The sequence below is a fragment of the Micromys minutus genome (genome assembly GCF_963924665.1).
Source record: "Micromys minutus genome assembly, chromosome: 6".
In the NCBI taxonomy this organism is placed as follows: Eukaryota; Metazoa; Chordata; class Mammalia; order Rodentia; family Muridae; genus Micromys; species Micromys minutus.
In genome coordinates, this window is record NC_137975.1 from 30,573,616 (window position 1) to 30,596,707 (window position 23,092).

At 34.6% G+C, this 23,092-nt stretch overlaps 1 protein-coding gene across 1 annotated transcript in view; it reads right to left on the reverse strand.

Annotated features, from left to right (window-relative positions):
* The window catches only part of LOC308421747 (complement factor H-related protein 4-like), a gene marked incomplete at both ends in the record, with an annotated part of 82,317 nt that overhangs the window by 9,611 nt on the left and 49,614 nt on the right, over positions 1-23,092 (reverse strand). Inside the window, 2 exons of the mRNA XM_080918161.1 lie at positions 17,643-17,825; positions 18,208-18,402. Coding sequence (XP_080774287.1) covers positions 17,643-17,825; positions 18,208-18,402 — 378 coding nt within the window. The remainder of the gene's footprint in view (positions 1-17,642; positions 17,826-18,207; positions 18,403-23,092) is intronic.

Sequence of the window (23,092 nt, forward strand, 5' to 3'; positions counted from 1 at the left end):
GAAATAACTGCATGATATTGGTACAGAGATAGGCAGGTAGATCAGTGAAACAGAATTGAGGACCCTAAAATGAACCCACACACCTAAATTTACTTGATCTTTTTAAAAGTATCTATAAACATTCAATGGATAAAGGATAGTCTCTTCAACAAATGGTGTTGGTACAACTGGCAGTCAGCATGCAGAAGAATGCAAATCCACTCTTTACTATCTCCTTGTACAAAGCTTAAGTCTAAGTAGGTCAAAGATGCCAGCACAAAACCAGGTACACTGAAACTATTAGAAGAGAAAGTATGAAGACCTTATAACACATAGGCACACGGGAATATTTCCTGAACAGAACACAAATGGCTTATGCTCTAAGATCAAGAATTGACAAATGGGACCTTATAAAATTGCAAAGCTTCTGTGAGGCTAAAGACACTGTTAAGACAAAACAGCAGGTGACAGATTGGGAAAGAGTTTTTACCAATTCTATATCTGATAGAGGACTAGTATCCAATATATACAAAGAACTCAGAAAGCTAGACTATAGAGAATTAAATAATCCTATTAAAAATGGGGTACAGAGATAAACAAGAATTCTCAGCTGAAGAACATCAAATGGCTGAGAAGCACCTAAAGAAATGCTCAATATCCTCAATCATCATGGAAATGCAATTAAAAACATCCCTGAGATTCCACCTCACACCAGTTAGTATGGCTAAGATCAAAAACTCAGGTGACAACAATGCTGGTGAGGATGTGGAGAAATAGGACCACTTCCCCACTGTTGGTGGAGTTGTACACTGGTACAACCTCCCTGGAAATCAATTTGGTGGTTCCTCAGAAAACTGAATGTAGTACTAACTGAAAACCCAGCTATTCTACCCGGGTCTATTCCTCAAAGCTGTTCCAACATATAACAAAGATACATGCTCCACCATGTTTATAGCAGCCTTATTTATCATATCCAGAAGCTGGAAAGAACCCAAATGTCCATCAAAAGATGAATAGATGCAGAATGTATGTTACATTTACACAATGGAGTACTACTCAGGTATTAGAAACAATGACCTCATAAATTCATAGGCAAATGAATGGAACTAGAGAATATCATCCTGAGTGAGGTAACCCAGTCACAAAAGAATACACATGGTATCCACTCATTGATAACAGGATAGTAGCCCCCAAAAGCTCAAAATATCCAATACCCAAGAAACAATTCACAGACATTATAAAGCTCAAAAAGAAGGAAGGCCAAAGTGGGGAGGCATCAGTCCTTCTTAGAAAAGAGAATAAAACTCTTATGGGAGGAAGTGCAAGGTCAAAGAGAGAAGCAGAGATTGAAGAAAAGATCACTCAGAAGCCCCCTCACCTGGAGATCTACCACATATGCAGTCATCAAATCCAAGCACTATAGCTGATCCACAAAAGTACTTACTGGGAGAAACTAGACAGAGATGCCACTTCAGGGACTATGCTAAAGTCATATAGATACAGCTGAGAATGCTTGCAGCTAAGGATCAGTCTGAACTCAGGGATCCTAATGAGGTTGCTAAATAAAGGACCAAAGGAGCTGAAAGGGGTTGCAACCTCATGGGAAGAAAACATTATCAATCAACCAAACCCTCCAAAGCTCCTAAGGAGTAAAACACCAACCTCTGTGTCTACCTTGAGAGACCTATTGATCCAGTTTCATATGTAGTTGAAGATAGCATTGTCTGGCATCAATGTGAGAAGAAGCTTCTGTTCCAGAGAGGGCAAGTATTACCAGTGTAGATAAATGCCAAAGGAGTTGAGAGGGGGATCAGGAGAGGGTGCAGCTTTGTGAAGTCAACTGGACTGAAAGGGGGTTGGGAGCAGGCAGGGTAAATGGATAACATCTCAAATGTAAAGACAAAGTACTAATGAGAGAGAGAGAGAGAGAGAGAGAGAGAGAGAGAGAGAGAGAGAGAGAGAGAGAGAGAGACTTGCATATGTTGAATTCATTATTTGAGAAATAAAGAAATACAATGACAAAATTATTGTCTTTATTCATAAAGATATATGAATATATTTTGTTGTACCATTCAATTACAACCCAAAAAGTTTTCAAGTTGTTTCTTAAGGTACATATAAATATTAATGTATACTCTTAATATTAAATAAATAAATATGTAGGTTATCATTAAAAATGAGTGTTGTTCTTGACTTCCAGTTGTTCTAATCTGATAGAATCTTGGTTGAAATTTTCCTATTATTCTTCTTCATTAAGTTTACTAAAATAATGAAACCTTTTCATGTTATTTTATTTTCATTGAAACAAAATTCTTCTCACAAGAATCATCCTAATTTATTTTCACTAATGTGCAATTAGTAACATTTTAAGTAATATTATAAAATGTGATGACCTGCATTTCTATTTTCTTGGTTCTGTTTAAATACTATTTTAACTCTTTTCTTCTACACCCCCAAATATTTTAAATGGTTTATTACCTTACTCTCTCATGAGATGGGTATTTAGCCTTTGGTCTTTTTACTAGGGTCAAATTTTTCATTTGTGGTCATGGATTATCTCACTATACTAATATTTTTATCTTGTTGTATATTCACAAAGGAACAGGCAAAACAAAGAATCATTACCTCATTGTTCATCTTGAGTATTAAACCAACACAAAAGATTCCAAATATATTTCCCAACATATGATTGCTGTACCTCAACATCCAGCTATAACATACTTGGTCTATACCCAATGAACACTTACTTCTACCACATAGACAGTTGCTCAAGTATGTTCACTGTAGCTCTATTTATTATAGCTAGAAATTTGAAGTAACCTAGATATCCCTCAACATATTAACTGATAAAGAAAATGAGTAGTTCCACAATATTATATTACTTATATATTAAAATATAAAATCATGAAATTTGTCAGTGAATGAATAGAGTGAGCAAAATCATTTCTGTTGAGTGAGGTAATGTAGAACTAAGAAGACAGATATGATATGCAGTCACTCATATGTGGAGATTAGCTATTAATTTAATGATAGTTAGCTGAAGTGTATATAGCCATATAGGTTAGTTACAGAGAAAAGACTGGAGATACTCTTTCTAAGAAAAAGAAATAGAATAAGTAATTAACAATGGCTAGGTAGGGTGTTAGATTAAATGGGAGCGGGGGAGAAGACAGACAACCAACATAATACTTTGAGAAACAGCTAAAATTAAGCCTGACTTGTCGAACAGGATGAAAATTAAATGCAGTTGAAGTTTTCAAAACACATTCACACACACACACACACACACACACACACACACACACACTCACACACACAAGTGTGTGCACACACACAAAGAAATATAAATGAAATCACAAAAGAATGGGCGGAGATAGAGCCACACTAAATCATTTAGTGATTTATTATCACTGAATGAAGCTTCCATTATGATGATTTAGCTACCCATAGCTGAATTGTTGGCCAAATGGATCCTACATGAACTCTCAAGCAACTCAGGCTATTGCCAAAGTAACATTGTCATTCACAAATTGGCAGCAAGACTACAAGTTGAAGGCAACTTGAATGCATTTCAGTGAATATAGAATGTTGAAGTCAAGGTACTGAGGTTGAGAGAGTAAATGGGAGAGGGAGAGACCTTCATGGAAGCAAGTTGAGGGAGAGGAGAGAAAAGAGTGAGGGAGGATATAATATTTGAAATGTAAATACATAGAATATACAATAAAATTGAAAAAAGAAAGTTGAATTGGTGCCTAATAGAGACACAAAGACCCCTACAAGCTTGCATTTTTGATACACCTCCATTCTATGTTACCAGAGGAGAAACAAACACCAGTCAAACCACAAACTCTCAGATCTACAGTGGTGTTATGCTTGCAAACTATGTTAGAAAAATGGTGACACAAACTTGGGAAAGTAACCAAAGAAAATCTGACTTGACTTAAAGCCTACTTCATACCCAGCACTACTTAACAAAGATCTTGACAGTATATAGAACAGAGAACTAGGGAAAAACGAAATACTACTATTTTAAGAATGAAAACAAGCAAGCAAGCAAATAAACCACCCTTAAGAGTAAAATGATGCCACCTGCAATCCCTTTATATTCATAGAATGGTGGCATAATTTTGTCAGTATCATAGATGTTTCCTCCTGCAGCTGATGGGAATAATTACAAAGATCCATAGGCAGACATTATGTAGAAATCACTGAATACTCAGCCATAGAGGTAAGTCTCCATCACATCCCTCTCAAGAAGGATCAGGGAAAAATGCAGAAGAGGAGGCAGAATGAATGCAAAACCAGAAAAGATGGAAGACACCAAGAAAATAATGCCCTCTAAGACAAAATGATCTGGATCAGTGTCCTATGAACTTACAGAAACTGAGGTAGAATTCATAAGTCTGCAACACTTGGGTTCCTAGAGCTGAAAGGAAAAATGGATAGATGTCCTCATGCCTAACCAAGAAGAAAGCTCTAATTGATAACACCTTGTAGATAAAATTATAGTTTTATTCACAGTAACCTTAACTAGAAAAGAAATTACTCATAAGTGTAAGCTGAATGCATAACAACAAATAGTCAACAGAAATGAACTCAAAGACTTCTTTGGGGTCCTTGTCTCCTTAATAAATATCATGGCTTCTCATTTTTTTAAAATTTTATATGATTTTAATTTTGTTTTTATTTTATATTATTTATATTTTCTCTATTCTACCTAAAGATACTTTGTGTATATATTATAGCTGCCAGTTTTGTGTTTGAGTTTTGATAGCATTTCCAAGTCTGCAAATAAATGGGTCTTGTATTCATAGAGCTTTCTTTTGCCTTTTCTAGGTTTTTTTCTTGTCTTATTGTTATCTTCTCTCTCAACATGTTAGTCTTCATTGTATTTTACTTTGTTTTATTTTATTATATTTCATAGAGGAGTGTTCACTTTCTAATGAGAAACAGAAGTGGATGAATTCAGATGAGACAGGAGGTGAGGAGGAACTGAAGCAGAGGGATGTTTACAATAATCAGCATATATTATGAGATGCAAACATATTTTACCATAAAAAAGGAAATGTTTTGTCAAGAATACTATAATAAAAAATGATTATAAAATATAGCATCTTGTATCTTAATAGATTTAAGAAAATGAGATATAAACAAGACCTCAATGGAAAGGTTATTCTTTAACAATATGTCTACAAATGTTTACAGCCTACAGTGCTTTCCAAACTGAGTCATACTTTATAGGACTTTATAGATGACAGAAGATCTCACCTCTAGATGTTCTCCTATTTAGCATCTCTAGCATCAGCGCCTCGTTGTTAGTTTACATTCACAAAAAGTGGTCCAAAGATTTTGACAGTGTTGACCGTGGTAACTCTCATATAATAACCAACATCATTTCCCTTTAAAGGGAAACCTATGTCCACTTTAAGTTATGCTACACCTTTATACCCATCCTATGAAATTTAATATATCTTAAAGCTCACCAAACTGCCTTTGATACTGGTTTTCCAATCCACTTGCAATGCATACATGTCAGAATGTTTTGTCCATCAAGTTGATGATTAGGTAGACATTTGAGTGTCATTTGTTCTCCTCCTGACATGTATAAGACTTTTTTCCCTTCTATGAGTATGGCATTTTCAAATTTGGTTAAATTGTCACAAGGTTTTGCAATTTAATTATTCTTCATTCTCTGCCCTCAAACTGTTCACATTTTCTTTCTTTTCCTTATTTTTTTTAAAGGTTTACTTTATGTACATGAGCACTCAATCTGCTTGTATACCTGCATATCAGAAGTGGGCATCAGAACTCATTGCAGATGGTTGTAAACCACCATGCCCTTGCTGGGAATTGAACTCAGGACCTCTGGAAGAGTAGCTCATGCTCATAACTTCTAGCCTTCTTTTACGCCCCCAAATTTTCATGACCTAATTTCTTATTTCATCATAATTTTGATAACTGAGACATAGTCTACCTAAGAGTTTGAATAACATAAGAAGTTTCCTCTAATCAGAGATTCATGATATACCTATGCCAAACAAAGGATTCATTAGTTTAATTAAATTTTCAATTTGTTTGCTTTTGTAAACAGAACTTTAGTATATAGCCTCATATAACCTCAACCTTAATATCTTAAGGTTTTTAAAGTTAAAACTTAAGGTTTTCTTTTTTACAGTAAGAAAGTCCAATAAAGTCATGAGAATAATTTTAATTGCCTTTTCTTAAATTATATCCCGTAAAATAACAGTAGATGAAATAGAGTAAATATTACAAAATTAGAGAATATCTTAAATCACCTTATTTAAAGACCCAGCACTACAACGAATTATAGGTGGAAAACCCAATACAATGAGGGAAAATACAGCCTAGTAAGAACAAGAAAACTCCTAAACAAGAAAACTAAATGAAGAAAAAAACACAGACACAACTCAACCCAAAAAAGCAATAATGGCAGGAAACAGAAAAAACTATTCCTTGATATCTATTAACATAAATGGTCTTAACTCCCTAATAAAGAGACATAGACTATCAGACTGAATACATAAACAAAATCCAGCCTTTTCCTGCATACAGAAAACTCATCTCAGAGACAAAGACAGACACTATCTCAGAGTAAAAGGGTGGGAAAAAAAACTTCCAAGCAAACAGCTCCAAGAAGCAAGCTGGAGTGGCTATTCTAATATCGAATAAAGTAAATTTCCAACCAAAAGTTATCAAAAAAGATAAGGAAGGACACTTTTTACTCATTACCGGGGAAATCTGTCAGGAGGAACTCTCAATCCTTAACTTATATGCTCCAAATAAAAAATCAACCACATTCATAAAAGAAACCCTACTAAAGCTCAAAAAATACATTTCACCACACACAATAATAGTGGGAGACTTTAATACCCCACTCTCACCAATGGACAGATCAGGGAAACAGAAACTGAACAAGGACACTGCAAAACTAGCAGAGACTTTGAACTAACTAGAATTAATAGATATATAAAGAACATACTATCCCAAAGTAAAAGAATACGCCTTCTTCTCACCACCCCATGGCACCATCTCGAAAATTGACCACAAAATTGGACACAGAACGAGCCTCCATCAATATAAGAAGATTGAAATACTCCCATGCATCCTCTCAGATCACCATGGGCTACGGCTGGTCTTTAACAACAACAAAGACAACAAAAAGCCCACATACACATGGAAGCTAAACAATGCTCTGTTAAAGGATAGAAGGGTAAAAGAAGAAATAAAGAAAGAAATTAAGGATTTTCTAGAATTCAAAGAAAACGAAAACACAACATACACAAACCTATGGGATGAAATGAAAGCAGTATTGAGAGGAAAACTCATAGCCCTAAGTGCTTCCAAAAAGAAACTGGAGAGAGCTCACATCAGCAACCTGACAGCACAGCTAAAAGCCCTAGAACAAAAGGAAGCAGATATACCCAAAAAGAGTAGACGGCAAGAAATAATCAAAATTAGGGCAGAAATAGACCAAATAGAAACTAAAAGAACCATTGAAAAAATCAACAAAACCAAGAGTTGGTTCTTTGAGAAAATCAACAAGATTGAAAAACCCCTAGACAGACTAACTAGAGGGCAAAGAGAGAGTATCCAAATTAACAAAATCAGAAAGGAAAGTGGGGACATAACAACTGAAACTGAGGAAATTCTAGAAATCATCAGATCCTACTACAAAAACTTATACTCCACAAAATTGGAAAATCTGGGGGAAATGAATGAATTCCTAGACAGATACAAGGTCCCAAAGTTAAACCAAGACCAATTAAACCATCTAAATAACCCTATAACACCTAAAGAAATAGAAGAAGTCATCAAAAGCCTCCCAACCAAAAAAAGCCCAGGCCCAGACGGGTTCAGTGCAGAATTTTATCAGACATTTATTGAGGATGTAACACCAATACTCGCCAAACTATTCCAAAAGATAAAATCAGATGGAATATTACCCAACACATTTTTTGAGGCTACAATAACCCTCGTACCTAAACCACACAAAGACCCTACAAGGAAAGAGAAATTCAGACCAATCTCACTTATGAACATTGATGCAAAAATACTCAACAAAATCCTTGCAAACCGAATCCAAGAACACATCAAAACGATCATTCATCATGACCAAGTAGGCTTCATCCCTGGGATGCAGGGATGGTTTAACATAAGGAAATCCATCAACGTAATCCACCATATAAACAAACCCAAAGACCAAAATCACATGGTCATCTCCCTAGACACTGAGAAAGCATTCGACAAAATCCAACACCCCTTCATGTTAAAAGTCCTGGAAAGAACAGGAATCCATGGCCCATACTTAAACATAATAAATGCTATATACAGCAAACCAACAGCCAACATCAAACTTAATGCCGAGAAACTTGAAGCAATCCCACTAAAATCAGGGACTCGACAAGGCTGCCCACTCTCCCCCTACCTATTCAACATAGTACTGGAAGTCCTGGCTGGAGCAATTAGACAGCAAAAGGAGATCAAGGGGATAAAAATCGGTAAGGAAGAGATAAAAACATCACTCTTTGCTGATGACATGATAGTGTACCTGAGTGACCCCAAAAATTCCACCAGAGAACTCCTACAGCTGATAAACAAGTTCAGCAAAGTGGCTGGATACAAAATTAACTCAAACAAATCAGTAGCCTTCCTGTACTCAAAGGACAAACATGTGGAGAAAGAAATTAGGGAAAAAGTACCCTTCACAATCATTACAAAAACTATGAAATACCTTGGTGTGACTCTAACTAAGCAAGTGAAGAACCTGAATGACAAGAACTTCAAACCTCTAAAGAAAGAAATTGAGGAGGATCTCAGAAAATGGAAAGATCTCCCATGCTCATGGATTGGAAAAATCAACATCTTAAAAATGGCCATCCTACCAAAAGCAATCTACAGATTCAATGCAATGCCCATCAAAATTCCAACCCAGTTCTTCATGTTATTAAAAAGATCAATGTGCAATTTCATATGGAATAACAAAAGACCTAGAATAGCGAAATCCATCCTCAACAACAAAAAAACATCTGCGGGAATCACTATCCCTGACCTCAAGCTATATTACAAGGCAATTGTGCTGAAAACTGCATGGTACTGGTACAGGAATAGGCATGTGGATCAATGGAATAGAATAGAAGATTCAGAAATGAGCCCTCATGTATATGGTCACCTGATCTTTGAAAGGAGCAGTAAACATTCAATGGAAAAATGACAGCCTATTCAACAAATGGTGCTGGTCCAACTGGCACTCAGCATGCAAAAGAATGAAAATAGACCCTTTCTTATCTCCTTGTACAAAGCTCAAGTGTAAGTGGATCAAAGATCTCCACATTAAACCAGATACACTGAAACTATTAGATGAGAAAGTAGGGAAAACCTTAGAACACATAGGCACAGGAGAAAATTTCCTGAACAAAACACCAATGGCTCAAGCTCTAAGATCAAAGATTAACAAATGGGACTTAATGAGATTGCAAAGTTTCTTTAAGGCTAAAGACATCGTCAAGAAAACAAAATGGCAACCAACAGAATGGGAAAAGATCTTTACCAACACCACATCAAATAGAGATCTAATATCCAAGGTGTACAAGGAACTCAAAAAGCTAGACACCAGAGAATCAAATAACCCTATTAAAAATGGGGTACAAAGCTAAACAAAACGTTTTCAGCTGAGGAACACCGAATGGCCCAGAAACACCTGAGGAAGTGCTCCACATCCTTAGCCATCAGGGAAATGCAAATCAAAACAACCCTGAGATACCACCTCACACCAGTCAGATTGGCCAAGATCCAAAACTCAGATGACAGCAGATGCTGGCGAGGCTGCGGAGAAAGAGGAACACTTCTCCACTGTTGGTGGGGTTGCAAGCTAATACAACCACTCTGGAAATCTGTCTGGCGATACCTCAGAAAACTGGATATAGTACTACCTGAAGACCCAGCTATTCCACTTCTGGGCATATACCCCAGAGACACTTCAATACACAACAAAGATATATGCACCACAATGTTCATAGCGGCTCTATTTATAATAGACAGAAGCTGGAAGGAACCCAGATTTCCTTCAGAAGATGAATAGATACAAAAATTGTGGTACATATACACAATGGAATACTACTCAGCCACCAGAAGCAATGACTTAACCAAATTCTTAAGAAAATGGCTGCATCTAGAGAATATCATCCTGAGTGAGATAACCCAGTCACAAAAGAACAGACATAATATGCAGTCACTGATAGTGGGATGCTAATCCCAGAGGCTTGCACTCCCCCAGAAACAACTCACAGACTGTATGAAGTCCAAGAAATAAAGAAATCAAAAAAATATATACATATATTTACAAAACAAGAAGCCTTTGACTATTTCCATGTTTCGTTTTGTTTTGCATGTACTTTACGCTTATTGTAACTATTAGGTTTTCAATGCATACTGTCAAGCCCTTGAAAAAAATCAAGTTCTGACGAAAAAAATATATTCACATGGTTTTATGTAAAAATTGTTTCAATGTCTGAAAAAACATTACTGACAAAAATGTATAATTTTACGCAAAAAATGTTTAAAATCTGTACATTTATCTTTGCTCTGAAAATAAAGTCGTTTAAAAAAACAGAATGTTGAATACTTCTTGAGAAATACCACTGGGTATTTGTTCTAATAAATAAGATTAGATGAAATAATTGTTAATCCTAGAAAATTTTCATTAACTGAATATCCTGATACAAGGGAATGTTTACGAACACCTCTATTGGCTGGTATCTGAATGTATTTTTTCCTTTCTAATATCAAAATATTTAGACATCTTAAGAGGGAAATGTTCTGATATGGACTTTAACTCATAGTGCCAAATACATATTATAAGGTTATCACATATTCAAGGATTTACAGCTCATTGAATACTCATCCACTAGATTTAAAACTATAGGATATTTTAAAGCATTGATAAGCGAATGAACTGAGATACTACAATGCAGGAATAAGTATAAATAGAAAAAAAATATGATTTTTTTTATAAATATTAAAACCTGTTTACAAATGAAACAATATCAGTCATATACAAACAGAATAAAACTAAACTCCTATGCAACATCAGTATAATTGCAACAATATAATAAAATACTTACTAATGCATGAGGGTTGAGGTGACCATCCACTTTGAAGGCAAGTAATTGATCCTGAAGTTTCTCCAGTACTTGTCACATACCCTTGTTTACATCTGTACCATGTTTTGCTATTTAGAACATATGTAAATTCAGATTCAGAAAAAAATCCGTTCTCAATTTCTATATCTGATAGTGAACAATTCTCTAAAAGGGTAAAAGTAAGAAAAATTTAGTGTATGCACAGCAGCTTAAAGATTTACAATATTAAAAGATACAAAATTAGCCATTAGTCATTTGTACATGAAGACCTGAAATAATGAAAATCATTCACATTACTAGGCCAAAAGAAAAAAGAGAAAACAAAATTTAAAAAAACCCAAAAAAACATATAGGTTTAGAAACATATCATCATAGTCCTTTGAGAATGTTTTTTTTTTTTTCTAACAAAGGAAAATTTAAAGGACTTATAATCTGTTCTAAAATAGTTTTCATGGTTTTGTCCAAATGAATCTATAATCTTAAAGATTGTCAGAGCTCTGGAAAATATTGTCTTCCTTCCTTCCTTCTTTCCTTCCTTCCTTCCTTCCTTCCTCCTTCCTTTGTATCTTCCTCCCTCCCTCTCTCTCTCTTTCTTTTTTCTCCTCTCTCTCTTTCTCTTGCTCCCTCCCTCCCTCCCTTCCTTCCTGCCTTTCACTCCCTCTCTTTCTTTCTTTCAGCTTAAGAATAACTGGATCTTTTAGGAACCCAGAACTCAACATTCACGTGGACAAGGAACACAGAATCATGTCAGTTAACTGAGGACCTTGTAAGACTTTAGGAAAAAAGAAGAAAAATTTGAAAAGTGAGTAGAATTAAGAGTGCAATTTGTGTTATTTAAAATAACAAAAAATAATTTTACATTTTCATCCTATGAAAGATCCCTAAATTAATCAAATTCAAGAAGACCTAAAATACTACTAGGGAAAAATAGTTATGGTACAAATTATTATCAGCTATGATGTGGATTGTATCATTAAAAGTTTTTGCATACTTTAAAAATAGGGAATCTTGTGGACCTTCATTTTACAAAATAAGTTAATAGAATCATTAAAAACCATAGACTATACCACTCTCCCAAGAAAATAAATATGATGAATATAATTATTACAATTTGAAAGTGTGTATTAGTTATCCGTGTACTGAAGCTGCTGCATACAACAGAGCAGTTACACAAAAAACTAAGGGTCTGAAAAATCCACAGATAAATAATAGTTATTGAAAGAAAAATTTAAGTCCCATATCTTGAACAGAACACCAATGGCTCATGTTATAAGGTCAAATATTGACAAATGGGACTTAATGAGATTGCAAACTTTCTGTAAGGCTAAGGACATTGTCAAGAAAACAAAAAGGCAGCCAACAGAATGGGAAAAAATCTTTACCAACTACACATCTGATAGAGGCCTAATATCCCAGGTATACAAAGAACTCAAAAAGCTAGACACCAGAGAATCAAACAACCCTATTAAAAATGGGGTACATACTTAAACAAAAAGTTCTCAATCAAGGAATATCGAGTGGCTGAGAAACATCTAAGGAAGTGCTCAACATCCTTAGCCATCTGAGAAATGCAAATCAAAACAACCCTGAGATTCCACCTCACACCAGTCAGATTGGCCAAGATCCAAAACTCAGATGATAGCAGATGCTGGCGAGGCTGCAGAGAAAGAGGAACAGTTCTCCACTGTTGGTGGGGTTGTAAACTGATACAACCACTCTGGAAATCAGTCTGGCGATTCCTCAGAAAATTGGACATAATACTACCTGAAGATCCAGCTATTCCACTTCTGGGCATATACCCCAGAAACACTTTAATATACAACAAAGATACATGCACCACAATGTTCATAGCAGCTCTATTTATAATAGCCAGAAGCTGGAAAGAACCCAGATGCCCTTCAGTAGATGAATGGATACAAACATTGTGGTACATTTACACAGTGGAATACTACTCAGCCATCAGAAACAATGACTTAACCAAATTGTTAAGAAAATGGCTGCATCTAGAGAATATCATCCTGAGTGAGATAACCCAGTCACAAAAGAACAGACATAATATGCAGTCACTGATAGTGGCATGCTAACCCCAGAAGCTTGGACTGCCCCAGAAACAAGTCACAGACTTTGTGAAGTTCAAGAAAGAAAGAAAAAAAAAAAAACAAAAAAAATTAGAAACCATAAAGATAACAAAACACATTTATACACATCAAAAAGACCTTAAATTTACAAACATCTTTTCCAAAAAAAAAAAAAAAGTGCAACAGGCAATGAAGCAAGCGATTCTTACATACTAAAAATTTTCTCCAAGGCTGGTAAAGGCAGGCAGGAACTCTGCATACCCCAAGGATATAATAAGAGATGGAATACCAATCAATATCTTTCACTGTTGAAGAAGTTGCAACCTCTGATATTTACCAAATGTGCACAATAAGCCATCTCCCTTTAGACTTTTGGGACAGCTTTCTGGCCTGTTGCAGACTTGGAAGAGATGTCCAAAGGGTATCCAGTTCTGAAAAGAGCTCTTTAGTTCCCTTCTTCATTGATTTCACAAGCTCATTTATTTGTCTCTATCTTGCCAATCCTATGAAGGAAACTTCCCTTCTCTCAGTAACTCTTTAAGTGGTTCTGACTGCACTTGAGCAGTGGCCAGTGCTGGTACGAATTAATCTGTTCCCTTGAAAAGAAAACTGAAAAAGGTAGTTGGAGTTATTCTTACAGAGAGACATGGAAGTAAGAATAACCTTTTCTGAAATCATCTATGTACTGCAGTTATAAACCAGTAAAGATTTTTTTCCATCTCTGTGGAACAGAAAAAAATAAAAATAAAAAAGAAAGAAAAATTTAATTATGCTATATCTATTTTTTCAAAATTGATCTCACAAAATAACTTTTTGTACATGTGCAAGCTTATTCTAAAAGTCAAAAGGTAAGGAAAGGTAGCAAGATATTTCTTTAAGGTGCTCAAGAATATAGATATTTTAAAGCTATTGTAGGTATTATATAATGGATGTATTGAATAATAAAATTAGTATAGTGCCTAACAAGACATTTTTATAACCTATACTTTCATTTAATATTTGAATAATTTAATTTTAGCTGTTTAAGAAAGAAATGAGTGTAATGTCTAATTTTAAAAATATTAAGTCTTATATAATTTAGTAGTCACTAAAGAAACCTGTGATATTCGTTACTCTACAAAATAATTTTTATACCTAAGGTTTGAGGAATCATCATCCTAGAAGGAGCAGAAAGACATTTAGGGCAAGAAAACTAGGATGCCTACTCTGAGATAATATCTTCTATCTATGACTGGCAGGCAAAACCCATGGAATCGCAAAAATATGGTTGTCTAAGTGAATTTACTACAATAGCAGTTGACATCCCAATATATATGGAAAAAATCACAAAATCACTACCGCTTGATGAAGAGTAACAACCACTTAATATTTGCTGAAGATTCAATCTTCTCTAGAAATAAGCCACTCTCTGATAAGTTATCTAATCCCAAGTGACAAAAACTAAAACATGTACATTCACACTGCCAGGAGTACATGGACACACTGTGTGTGTGTATATGTAAGTGTGTGTGTATGTGTATGTTTGTGTTTGAACCATTAATATTAAAGAATGGGTTAAGAAGGGGAAAAAAAGATGAGAATGTAGGAGCAGGAATATGATAAAATGTAGTACTCATATGATAGGTGCATCTTCAAAAAATTAATACAATTCTCAACTTTTACCAGAGCAGCTTCTGTCTGAAGTAGAATTCATTCGAACCTATACATACAAGTATTCAACACACAGGTAATAAGAGATTGAAATATGCAGCTTTATTTTGGGTTGTCTTTATCACATTCCCTCTAATCAATGCTCAAGGAACACCACAGAAGAAAGGCAAAAGGAGTAGAAGACTGAAGAAAACACATGAGTTCAAGGAAGCCATATTTTCAAGATATAGGAAAAAATATTCACATATGAGGCCAGAGTGGTTGTGAGAGCATGTCCAAGTCTCGCCCAAGAGTAAGCTAAAACAATCCAAGCATGGAGGGCTGATGGAAGCAGAATTGCACTCCTAGTAGCTGCAGGCAAATGGAGAATCAAGTTTTTTTTTTTTTATAAGTGTGCAATCTGGTAAATTCACTGGTGGGACTGGGACACCTACCAAGGCTTAAAACTTTGACCCACTACCTGTCCTGCTTGCAAGATGGGCTAAGACAATGGTCACTCAGTACTTATGGGAGTGACCAACAAATGACTGGTCTAAATTTAGGCCCAAACCATGTAGGGAGTCCATACCCAACAATGTGTGGATGGCCAGAGTGAAAAGCTGCATGGCTGAGAGAAATGTGGTGGTACCAAACATGTCCCCCACAAAAACCCTTCATGATTCCTAATAAAATTCTGGTATACTCATAGATTACTTCTTGGCCTAATCATCATAAGGGAGCTTTGTCAGGTATCTAAAAGAAACAAATGCAGAGACACATAGACAACAGAGACACAATATACAACAATAGAACAACTCGGAGAACACCAGGAGAACATGGTCCACAGAAACAACTAAGCAGCACTTATAGTGTTACAGAGATTGAAGCTGTAATCATGGATCCAGAGTGGTTCTGTATTAGATCCCCTGTATATACACACTGTGCCTTCTTACTTTGGGAATTTGTGGGACTACAAACAGTGGAACTGGGGTATCTCTGACTTCATTGCCTGCTCTTCAGACCCCTTTCTGCCTGCTGAATTTTCTTTTTCAGCTTTGGTATGGTAATTTCTATGAAGCCTTATTGCATTTTGTTATGGTGAGTTCATCTGATATTCCTCAGATGCCTGCTCTTTCCAGAAGGAAAAGTGAGAATCGTGCATATGGGAAAGATTGGAGAAAGGGGACTGGGAGGAATTGAGGGATGTGGGGCTGTCATGAGGATGTATTGTATGAGATGGGAACAAATAAAAAAGATTAAAAGAAAAACTAAAATTACTATGAAAATGAGCATGTAATCAAACAAAAAACAAAACATCACACTGTATTAACTTTTGACATCATGTAGTTGAGATGATACATAACAGTACCCAATGGAAATTTTAATACCTACAGTAGTAGAATTGAACTTAGACTGAAGAAGGGGAAAAGATAATTTTCTGAAAAGGTTCATTCTAATTACAATTGTAGTCATATAATCACACTGAATTGTCTTTGTCACTGACCTGAATACTAAATATGTGTGAACCAATTCCTAAAGAAAAAATCATTCTTTTAATAGATAAGTCTTGGAATATGTGCATAAAGCTGTTGGTTCTTTCAAGATATTTAAGTTACTTGAAGAAAGAAAATTAAAGCAATATACCTGAATAGGATCTTAAATATTACATACACAAGAAATATATTTAAAATATTGTAAATTCATGTAGAGCAACTCAATTAATGAAAACTCTGGAAATAATATGTAAAATCAAAGTTATAATCAAAACTATAATAAAAAATCAAATAGAAACACAGTAAAGGTTTTTTTAATATATCAATAATGTTAATCATTTAAAATTTTAAATAAATAAAGAAAAAATTTTGGGGATTAAATAATAAAGGACAAACATCTTAAAAAGAATGAAGCCAAGAAAAGTTTTTCATCAACAATGTGGTATAATAAAAGGCAATTGACAAGCATTCAAAAACAGATTATACTTTAAAATATGTATCACATTCATAAAAATAAGACTCAATATTACATGAAAATTTCAAAATTGTTCTGAAAATGCAAAGTAATGTCAGTCAACTCTACATAAATTAAGTTGACAATATGCAGTAAAAAATATCTGTAACTTAAATAACTAAAGGACTATTTTTTAGAATTCTTAACTTTCCAACAAATCAATTACTAAAGTTGAAATAAGCCAAAATTTTCATTTTAAAATGAGTAACTACACTCTTACTTAGGATTATATTTTTAAAAACCTAAATGATGCTAAAAGAAATGCATATCAACAATATGATGTTGTAATAATTTATAGATATTTATTTTAAAGATAATAAAACATGACAAAAATTATTCATTTATAAGTATGTACAACAGAAAGAAATTAAAACAACATAAATATATTGGGACAAAATTTGGAGAAGCACATTGAAACTGGACCATGTACACTATTCAAGAATTATCTTGCCAGTAACATATCACAGAGCATTCAGAATTAATTAGCAGTTCTGTGAAGTACTAATATATAAATGTTGTGTTTAACTATTTTGCCTAATTGTTTAATTTTATGATTGTTTTGACTCAAATGACAAAGCAAGAACATAGTACTATAAAATATAGAAAAGGTTGGTAAATGTATTGTTGCATTGTAACTTAAGATCTACTAGGAGTGTTTCGTTTCCTATAATCTTATCAAGAATATTCAGTATTGCTCATACACACTGGAAACAATGAAGCAATTTACCACAGTTAATACAGATGAAACAGAGAGTCATGAGCATCTTGTGATCTAAGGGCTGTCACTTACTCATACTCATAGGGAAGCATTTGGGAGGAGGAGACCAGCCATTCTCTGTACATGTCATTGTGTCTTGACCATTTGGAAGACTGTAATCAGGGTAACAATTGACTGTTACAGATTGGCCCTGAATATATACTTTTTCCCATGACGAAGATTCTCCATTCTCCACATGATGGAAAACACATTGCTCTACGAAATATAAAAGTTAAAAATTAAACAAAATGCTTTCATGTGTTTAAAACTAAACTAAGTTAAATGTTATGTTATCTTGAAAACTTCTTAAGAAGCATACTGCACATTCAAAAATAAAATTAATAACAAATGTTAGTTTTACTTTGTATAAATAGCATTTATCTTTACTTTGTATAAAGAAAATATGCAAGTAATAAAGTGTTTCATAGTCCCAACTGTATGTACACATTTCATGAAGAACTTCTCACAAAGGACAGAAACTAGCCTTTTGTTCACAAATTCTTTTGTTGGTCTTTTTTTGTCATGAGGAACTTAACTGTAGTTGTGTATGTGCTTTCTCTTTAAAGGATTAAATATAAAGACAAAGGCATTGACTTACTGAGGCATGGAACTTTAGGCTGCCATCCATCTGTTGTGCAACGAAGGTAGTTCCAGTATGACTTTGATGGGGTTACAAACCCGTTGACACAGTAATAGCTGTACTGCTTTCCTAATTGTGCTGGAAAGTAGGGTCTCCGACTTTCTTCATAATATAAATGTCCATTTTTAAACTGTGGAAACTCACATAGTTTCACTTGAAATAAAATAAAATAAAACAACCAGAAAACAATGACATCTGAGATAAAACTCTTGATTAGTAAATGACTCTCAGTTAGTACAAAAAACTAAATGATAGAACAGTAGGTGTATGGGACAAGGACATAATACAAAAACAACTTGGTTTGTGAGGATGTTTCAACATGAAATCAAGTTATAGCTGATATGCTAACAGAGAATTGGATTAGAGATATTTAATAAAATCCAATACAACAGTTTATTTATAATGTTCACAGCAACTAAAATATGGTATTAATATGGGGTCATATAGAGCTATTCTTGTACCATTGTATTAATATAGTGTATTGTTCATTATATTAAGTTTATACATAATATGTGATTACTTTATTATATCTAATAGTTTAAGAAGATTAATTATAGTTTGTACTGTAGTAGGAAACTAATGTCACATTTATCAGGAAGTATGATTCTGCTTCAGAAAACCTCATGCAATATATAAAAAGTCATTTCAACAAATATGTATAAAAACAAATTCCTTCAAGTTTCCTCATTCATATTAGTTTTGGTTTTATGCAAGAAATTTTTCAAAAAAATTTTGCACATTCATCACATTGTTTAAAATTTTAATTTCTTTCTATCCTAAATGTTCTTCTTTAACAAGTTTGAGGATGATAATTTTTATATTACATCAATAAGTTAAATTATTTAACTGAGATTTCTGTTTTAAAATGTAACAAAAGGCCAGTCACTACTATCAGGATTCTGGGCCTACCAACAGACTGCTCAGAACCCAGTAGAGCATCAGAAGCCCTCACCCACCTGAACCCACATGTGAGTCTCCCACTTCCTCCTCACTGACTATCGAGGGAGAGACTACAGGGAACTCTCAGGGCATAGGTATCATGGTACCACTTGGGTGTGTACCCTTCAGGCCTCCATCTATACCTATAAATAGAGCCAGCCAATCACCATCGAAACTCACAGCCATCCCATAGAGACCCAAACACGCAGGACAAATCTTTTTCCAGAACCCAGATCCCACAGATGTACAGGAGAGATAAGGTCCATTCAGAGACAACAAGATGAACTAACATCAAAGATAAGAAGATAGCAAGAGGCCAGGGCATAAATTTAAGCAATAGAAACCAAGACAACCCTGCAAAGAAGGAAGCCAGCTCTCCCACCATTACAAGCACCAAAGGAAGAATCTGTCAAGATGAACTCTAAATTCTGAATATCAATGTCTAAAAACCAGGGTTTTATAAAAAAAATCTACTACAGATCTATGCATACGTTTCACCACACACTAAAATATTGGGAGATTTCAACATTCCATTCTCATCAAAGGACAGACCATGGAAGAAGACTGAACGGGAACACAGTGAAACCAATAGAAGTTATGAACAAAACAGATTTAACAGAAATCTATACAATATTTCACCTTAAAACAAAAGAATATACTTTCTTCTCAGTACCTCACAGCACCTTCTTCAAAAATGACCATATAGTTGAACATAAAACAGGCCTCACTAGATTCAAGAACAACAAAATTATCCTATGCATCTCATCAGATCACTGTGGACTAATGCTGTTCTTCAATAACAACATAAACAACAAAAGCCAAAATACAAATGGAAACTTAACAATCTACTCAAGAAAAGTTTGGTCAATGAAGAAAGAAAGAAAGAAATCAGACTTTTTAGAATGTAATGAAAATGAAGGTACAGCTTACCCAAACTTGTGAGACACAATGAAAGCAGTGCTAAGATGAAAACACTTAGCTCTGAGATCCTCCAGAAAGAAAGTGGAGAGATCATAAACTAAAACCCTGACAGCACACCTGAAAGCTTTAAAACAAAGAAGCAGATCCATGCAAGAGGAGTAGGTGGCAGGAAATAATCAAACTCAGAGTTAATATCAACCAAATAGCAAGAAAAAGAACTAGGGACTGGTTCTATGAGAAAATCTATATTAATAATCTCTTAGCCAGACTAAAAAGAGGGCACAGAAGGAGTATTTAAATTAACAAAATCAAAAATGAAAGGGGAGACATAACAACAGAAATTGAAGAAATCATCAGATCCTACTATAAAAGCCTATACTCAACAAAATATGAAAATTTAGTGGAAACAAACAATTTTCTATACAGATATCTGGTACCAAAGTTAAATCAGGATTAGACGAATAATATAAACAGCCTCATAAACCCTAAAGAAATAGAAGTAGTCATCAAAAGCCTTCAAATCCAACAAACCAACAAACAAAAAGTGAAAGACCAGATGGTTTTACTGCAGAATTCTACTGGACCTTCATAGAAAACCTAATACCAATATTCTCCAAGTAATTCCACAGAATAGAAACAGAGGGAACACTACCCAGTTCATTCTTTGAAGCCGCAAATACACTCATTCCTAAAGCACATAAAGACCCTCCAAAGAAAGAGAATTTCAGATCAATTTCCTCATGAACATTGAGCCAAAAATACTCAATAAAATTCTTGCAAACTGAATCCAAGACCACATCAAAATGATCATTCACAATAATCAAGTATGCTTCATCCCAAGGATGCAAGGATTATTCAATATATAAAAATCTAAAAATGTAATTCACTATATAAACAAACACAATTAAAAAACCATGATTTTCTTTTTAGATACTTATAAAGCATTTGACAAAATTCAACACCTCTTTATGACCAAAGTCATGGAAAGATCAAGAATTCAAGGTCCATATTTAAGTATAGTAAAAGCAGTATACAGTAAACCAATAGCCAACATCAAAATAAAGGATGAGAAACTTGATGCAATCACAAAAATAATCAGGGACTAGACAAGGCTGCCCACTCTCTTCCTACCTATTCAATATCGTACTGGTAGTACTAGCCAGAACAATCAGATAGCAAAAGAGGTAAAAAAGATACAAATTAGAAAGGAAGAAGACAAAATATAGTTATTTGCAGATTATATGATAGTATACTTAAGTGACCCCAAAAATATCAGCAGAGAACTTCTACAAGTTTAGCAAAGTAGCTGAATATAGAATTAACTCGAAAAAATCAGTAGCCTTCCTCTACAAAAAAGATAATAAGGCTGACAAAGAAATTAGAGAATCTACACCTTTCACAATAGTCACAAAGAACATAAAATACCTTGGTGTGGCCCTCATCAAGCAAGGAAAGGAATGTATGAAAAGTATTTCACATCTCTGAAGAAAAAAATTAAAGAAGACCCCAGAACCTAGTAAAATCTTTTATGCTCATGGATTGGAATGATCAATATAGTAAAAATGTTCACCTTACCTAAAGAAATCTACAGATTCAATGCAATACCTATCAAAATTTCAACTCAATTCTTCATAGAATTAGAAAGAGCAGTTTTAAAATTCACTTGGAATGATACAAAACCCAGGATAGCAAAAACCATTCTCAACTCTAAAGGAACTTTCAGGGGAATGACCATACCTGACCCCAAGCTGTATTACAGATCAATTTTGACATACACTGCTTGTTATTGGTACAAAGACTGCTTGGTAGGTTAATGGCATAGAACTGAAGTTCTAGAAATGAACCCATACTCCTGTGGTCACTTGGTCATTGACACAGGAGCTAAAAACATTCAATAGAAAAAGAACAGCCTTTTCCACAAACAGTACTAGTTCAACTGGCAGTCATCATGCAAAATAATGCAAATCGATCCTTTCTTATCTCCTTGTATGTAACTCTGATATATCTATAATGATACAGAGGAGGATGCTTACAGCTAACCCTTGGAGTGAACATGGGAACCCTAATAAAGGAGAAAGAGATAGGACCGAAGAGCAGTAATGGTCTGACACCCCATGGGAAGAACAAACTTATCAACTAAGGAAACCCACGACAGTTCCCAGGGACAAAAAAAAAAAAAAAAAAAAAAAAACAAACAATGAGGTCCCATGGAGAGACTCATATGTCCAGGTTCATATGTAACAAATGATAGCATTTTTTGGAATCAATGAGAGGAGAGGCCATTGGTCCAGTGAATGCCCATTTTACCAGTATAGGGGAATGCTAAGCTCTTGAAAGGGCAGACCTTAGTTGGGAGAGGAAACACCTTCATGGAGCTAATAGGAGGAGATAGTGATGTTATTGGGAAAATGAGAATAATATCTGAAATATAAATACAGAGAATATCCAATTTAAAAAATATACAAATGGAACTTCATAAAATTGCAAAGCTTCTGTAATGTTAAGGACATTGTCAATAAGACAAAACAGCAACCAACAGCTTGGGCAAAGATCTTACCAATCCTACATCTGATAGAGGGCTAATATCCAATAAATCAAAAGAACTCATTAAATCAGACTCTAAAGAATCAAACAACCCTAGTAAAATGGGGTCCAGAGCTAAAAAAAAAGAATATTAATGCAAAGTATATCAAATGTCTGAGAACCTAAAGTAATGTTTTACATCCTTTGTCATCAGAGAAATACAAGTCAAAACAAACCCAACATTCCATCTTATAAAGTCAGAATGGCTAAAATAAAAAAAAAATCTCAGGTGACAACAAATGCTGGTGAGGATGTACAGTAATAAGAATACTCCTCTATTGTTGGTGGAATTGCAAGATAATACAAACTGGAAATCTGTCTGGCAGCTCCTCCGAAATTAGGACATAGTACTACCTGAAGACCCAGCTATTCCATTCCTGGGCATATACCCAAAAAATAC